This window comes from Otolemur garnettii, unplaced genomic scaffold (genome assembly GCF_000181295.1).
Source record: "Otolemur garnettii isolate 467f Iridium unplaced genomic scaffold, OtoGar3 scaffold00228, whole genome shotgun sequence".
Lineage (NCBI taxonomy): Eukaryota > Metazoa > Chordata > Mammalia > Primates > Galagidae > Otolemur > Otolemur garnettii.
Window position 1 is genome coordinate 2,013,297 of NW_003852623.1, and position 6,202 is coordinate 2,019,498.

The window sequence follows — 6,202 nt, forward strand, 5'->3', positions numbered from 1 at the left end:
TCCGGGCTGGGGATTCGAACCCGCCACCTTAGGTGTACGTGGCTGGCGCCTTAGCCGGTTGAGCTATAGGCACCGAGCCCAGGCACACATTGTAAGATTCTGAGGGATGGGACCTCATCGTGTGAAATTTGAGAGGGACACAATTCAGCCTATAACACCCTGTCGGGCATCTTTACATGGGCTTAGCAGCCATTTTTACATCTTTCCTGCAAAAGTGTGCGTTAAAATCCTTGGCCCATTTGTTAACTGGGTGATCTTTGTATTGTTGAGTTGTAAGAGGTCTTTATTACTCAGAATGTAAATCCTGAAACAAATAATACTTGCAAATATTTTAACCCATTCTGTGAATTTTCTTTCCACTTTCTTGATGGTGTCCTTGAAGCACCTGAATTTTAAATTTTGATAAAAATATAGTTTATCTATTTTTTCTGTTGTTGCTGTTCTTTGGTATCGCATTTAAGCAATAATTACCTAATGTAAAGTTATAGTGCCTTTTTCTTCTATGTTTGATTTTAAGAGTTTTGTAATTTTAACTCTTAGGTTTGTGTCTTGCATTCATTTTTAATTGATTTTTGCATAGGGAGTAAAATATGTGTCCAAAAACACTCTTTTGCATATGAATATCCAGTTGTCTTGTACCCTTTGTCGAAAGGACTAATTTTTTTCCCCATCAAATGGCACTGGCACTCTTGTTAAGGTCAATTGATGATATGATTTTATTTCTGGACTCCTAATACCATTTCACTGATCTATATCTATCACTATGCCAGCACCAAATTGCCTTGATTACTGTAGCATTGTAATAAGTTTTAAAATCGGGAAGTACACATCTTTCAAATTTGTTCTTCTTTTTCAAGACTCTCCTGTATCACTTTGCATTTTGTGTATGAATTTAAGGATAAACTGTCAATTTCTGCAAAAGAAGGAGTTGCAGTGTTTGTGGAGATTGCATTAAAGCTATCAATCAGTTTGGGAAATACTGTTATCTTAAAAATATTGAGTCTTCTGATCCACGAACAGAGAATGCTTTATATTTATTCAGATCTCCTTTAATTTTTAGTGAGGTGTTGTAGTTTTCAGAGAGGTTGTAGTTCAAGCTAACTTTGAAATTGTCTGGTTGTATTTATTCCCAAGTATACTAATTGTTTTAATGCTATCATAAATGAGATTTTTTTTTAAAAACGTCAATTTCATATTTTACATTGCTGGTATATAGAAATACAATTATCTTCTTGTATGTTGATCTTGTATCCTGAAACCTTGCTGACTGTGTTTATTAGTTCTAATAGTTTCCTTTTTGTGGACTTCTTAGAATTTTCTATATATGGTATCGCGTCTGGGAAAGGGCTAAGCTTGCTTCTTCTTTTCAGATCTGGATGCCTTTTATTTCTCTTTCTTGCCTGATTTCCCCGGCTGGGTCTGTAGTACAATGTTGAATAGAAGTGGTGAAAGCAGATTCCCTTGTACTGTACTTGACCTTAGGGGGAAGTATCTCCTCTTTCACCATTAAGTCTGATGTTAGCTGTGGGTTTTTAATAAATGACTTTTATGAAGTTTAGGAAATTCCCTTCTATTCCTATTTTGTTCAGTGTCATTTTTAATTATTATTATGAAAGAGTGTTGGATTTTATCAAATGATTTTTCTGAGATGATTGTGTGTTTTTTTTCATTTGTTCTATTATTAAATAATACAGCATATTACATTGATTTGCATATGTCAAACTAACCTTGCATTCCTGAGATAAAGCCCACTTGATCATGGCATGTAATTATTTTTGTTACTAAATTATTTTTTAACTTTTTAATTATAAATGGACACATTTAGTTGTATGTATTTATTGAACACAAAGAGATGCTGTGATTTACAAATAGTGTATAATAATTAAATCAAGCTAGTTACTTGTTGCTGAATCTTGTTTGCTAGTGTTTACAGGGATTTTTGTGTCTATATTCATAAGGGACATCATCTTTGGTTTTCTTTCTTGAGATGTCTTTATCTGGCTTGGAATCTGGGTAGTACTGAACTCATAGAGTGGGTTGGGATGTGTTCCCTCCTATACTATATTTTGGAAGAGTTTACGAAGGGTTGATGTTAATGGTTCTTTAAACATTTGGTAGAATTCACCAGTGAAGTCATCCAGGCCTGGGCTTTCTTTTAGGGTGAGATTTTGATTACTATTTTACTCTCTTCTCTTGTTATAGGTCTATTTAAATTTTGGTCTTGAATCGGTTTCGGTAGTTTATGTCTTTCTAGGAATTTGTTCATTTTTATCTAGGTTATAGAATTTGCTATGTATAATTGTACATAATATCCCCTAATAATTTTTCTGTCTAGAAGCCAGGCAGTGATGTCTCCTATTTAATTTGTGATTTTATTAGTTTAAGTCTGCTTTTTATCCTCGGCCTAGCTAAAGGTGTGTCAGTTTTGTGGATCTTTTCAAGAACAAACTTTTGGTGTTGTTGGCTGTCTCTTTTGTTCTTCTATTCTCTATTTTATTTATTCCTACTATGGTCTTTATTCTTTCCTTTTTTCTGCCTGCCTTGGGTTTACTTTGCTGTTATTTTTCTAATTACTTAGGGGTAGAGATAGGTTATTGATTTGAGATTTTTTTTCTTTTCCCATATCTACAAATTCCTCTCTCTCTCTCTCTGTCTCACTTTGTTGTCCTCAGTAGAGTACTGTGGCGTCACAGCTCACAGCAACCTTCAGCTCTTGGGCTTAGGCAATACTCTCGCCTCAGCCTTCCGAGTAGCTGGGACTACAGGTGCCCACCATAACGCTAAGCTATTTTTTTGTTGCAGTTTGGACAGGGCTGGGTTTGAACTCGCCACCCTTGGTATATGGGGCTGGCGCCCTACCCACTGAGCCACAGGTGCCACCCTGCAGATTCCTTTCTTAGCACTGCTTTTTTGCTTCTGTATCCCAGAAGTTTGGACATGTGTGTTTTTTATTTCATTTGCGATTTCTTCTTGAACCCATTTGTTTGTTTAGGAGTGTACGTTAACCTTCACATACTGGTTAATTTTCAGGTTTCCTGCTGCGACTGATCGTAGTTTCATTCCATTGTGAACAGAACAGGTACTATCTATGACTTTAATCTTTATTATGAATAATAATTTGCTGGTTTTAATTTTTTTAATTTCAAATTTTTAAGTTTACTAACACTTGCCTTGGGGCCTATACATGGTCTGTCCTAGGGAATGTTCCCTGTGCCCTTGGGAAGTATGTTATTGTGCTGTTGGATGGCGTTCTCTGGGTGTCTGTTAGGTATAAATGGACTACAGCATGGTTTAATCTTCTGTTTCCTTATTGATGTTTTTATCCATTTAATGAATCACTTCTCTTTTGCCTCTTTCAAGATTCTCTGCTTTGGGTGGCACCTGTGGCTCAAAAAGGTGGGGTGCTGGTCCCATATGCTGGAGGTGGCAGGTTCAAACCCAGCCCTGGCCAAAAATTGCAAAAAAAAAAAAAAAAAAGATTCTCTGCCTTTTAATAGTTTGACTATGGGTCTTTGATTTTTTATCCAACTTGGAGTTTGTTGAAATTCTTGAATTGGTAGGTTACTATTCATCATATATGAGTTTGGGGGGCATCATTTTTCTAAAAAAATTTTCTGCCCCATCTTCCCTTCTCCTGTAACTTCCGGCATGTATATATCGGTACACTTAATTCCAAGTTCACTAATTCTTTCTTTTCCAGTTCAAATCTGTCGTTGAGCCCCTCCAGTGAAATTTTCATTTCAGCTGTTTTACTTTTAACTGCAGAATTTCTATTTAACTGTGAGCTGTGACATCACAGCACTCTACCGAGGGCAATAAAGTGAGTCTCTGTCTCTAAAAAAAACAAAGACAAAAATAAAAAACACCTGATCTTAAACTTGGATCAACTACTTTGCCATCTGTGTGGACTGGGCGAGGTCATATCGATCCCACTGGGCTTCTGTTTCATCTGTGAAATAGAGGGCAATGGCCACCTCATAAAAGTGTTCTAGAGGCCAGATGAGACGATAGGTGTAGACCACGTGCAACATACTAGATGCTTCCTTTTTCTTTTTGAGACAGAGTATCACTCTGTTGCCCTGGTAGAGTGCCATGGAGTCATAGCTCACAGGAACCTCAAATTCCTGGGCTCAAAAGATCTTCTCGCCTCAGTTTTTCTATTTTTAGTAGAGACAGGGTCTTGCTCCTTCCCAGGCTGGTCTTGAACTCCTGAGCTCAAACAATCTACCTGCCTTGGCCCCCAGAGTGCCAGGGTTACAGGTGTGAGCCACCACACCCGGCCTTTACTAGATGTTTCCTAAGTGAAGTCTTTTCGATAAAAATGCTCTCCGAACTTTTTAAAAAATCCAATTATTCATATTTTGTTTTATCCTTCATGTTTTATCTCACAGAGATGTGGACTGCCACAAGATATGGGAAGCATTCAAAAACGCATTTCTTTCAAAGAATCCTTGCAACATTACGGAAGAGGACTACCAGCCGCTGATGAAGCTGGCATCTCAGACTGTACCTTGCAACAAGGTAACCTGGGAAAGGTATTATTTAAAATTGGGGATAAGTGCTAGAGGGCAGGGGTCATAGGACCACATTTGAATAGAGTGAGGGGAGAGGATAAACCCAGACATTGTAATGTGGGTGTGGTTGGGGTGGGGCCACTGGGAACCGTGATGGCATCCGTATTAGGACATTTGGGGGAGAGAGGTAAGAGATAGCGATGGAACATGGAAAAAGGAAAGGAGGCAAAACAAACCTAACGCCAAAACCAACTCAAACGAACAAAAATAAGCCAACCTCATACAATTCCAAAACTTCCCCTGACCTCTGATAATAGTAATAAGGATGATGACATCAATTTATACTTACATGATGACATCAATTTGTACTTGCATGATGACATCAATTTGTACTTATGTGATGACATCAGTTTGTACTTGAATGATGACATCAATTTGTACTTGCATGATGACATCAATTTGTATTTGCATGATGACATCAATTTGTACTTATGTGATGAAATCAATTTGTACTTGCATGATGACATCAATTTGTATTTGCATGGTGCCTTTTTTGTATACATAGAACTCCTAGTTCTTTTCTCCCTGGTCCTTCATAGCCATTTTTTGGAATGGGCATCTCAGGTGCCAGCATCCCCATTTCTCCAATGAGAAAATCAAGGCATGGTGAGTTTAGGTTACCAGTGATTGTCCGAGTTTGACAGACTTGAAAGTGACCAGTTGAAATATAAATGGCATAAGACGTGGAGCCAGAGAGGCCTGGGTTTAATTATATTGGAGAAGGTCTACCAGGGAGTACATCTTTTCTGAAGTCAGTGTTCAAGGCCACATAGTGTTTAAAGTGACAGATTGTCTTTGTGAAGGCCTTAAATCACCCATGAATAGCCTCTCACATTGTGGTTAGCGAGCTCAAGTTATTGTGCCTCTCCTTGGGATGCCAAGGACAAGGCCCCAGGAAGAGGTGCCAGGCTGACATTTGTCAAATAAAAGACTATGACAGACAGACGCTGTGGTACTAAGTTTACTGGTGTTATCTCATTCAACCTCCCTAGTATCCCATGAGGGTGTTATAGTCATCATCATTACCATTTCACAGGTGTGGAAAGGGAGGCTTATTGATGCTTTGGGCATTCAAGGTCAATAAGACCAAACAGCTAACAGTGGTGGTGCTGGGCTCAAGAGCCCATGCTTTAACTCACTGCCCTCCACTCCTCCCATCAAAAATGAATAGATTCATGGAACAGAATAGTATTCTGAAATTTGACCATCTGTATCCTTAACAGAGACCCTAAAAATACACCCAGTGTGTGTGTGTTTGATGGAGGTAGGGAAGATTTGGGGAAAGTGGAAAAGGTTATGTAGCTGTTTAAGAACTGAAGAGTGGCCGGGTCTGTGGCTCAGGCTTATAATCCTAGCACTCTGGGAGGCTGAGTTGGAAGGATTGTTAGATCTGAGGAGTTCGAGACCAGCCTGAGCAACAGCAAGACCCCATCTTTACTAAAGACAGAAAAACTAGCCAGGTGTTGTGGGAGCCTGCAGTTCCAGCTACTCCAGAGGTTGAGGCAAGAGGATCGCTTGAGCTCAAGAGTTTGAGGTTACTGTGAGCTATGACGATACTATAGCACTATAGCCAGGGCAACAGAGTGGGACTCTGTCTCAAAAAAAAAAAAAAGAAAGAAAGAAAGAAA

The 6,202-nt window shown here is 38.7% G+C and overlaps 1 protein-coding gene across 1 annotated transcript in view; it reads left to right on the forward strand.

Moving 5' to 3' along the window:
• The window catches only part of CD38 (CD38 molecule), a 33,788-nt gene that overhangs the window by 14,705 nt on the left and 12,881 nt on the right, over positions 1 to 6,202 (forward strand). The window contains exon 2 of the mRNA XM_003802037.2: positions 4,392 to 4,521. Coding sequence (XP_003802085.1) covers positions 4,392 to 4,521 — 130 coding nt within the window. The remainder of the gene's footprint in view (positions 1 to 4,391; positions 4,522 to 6,202) is intronic.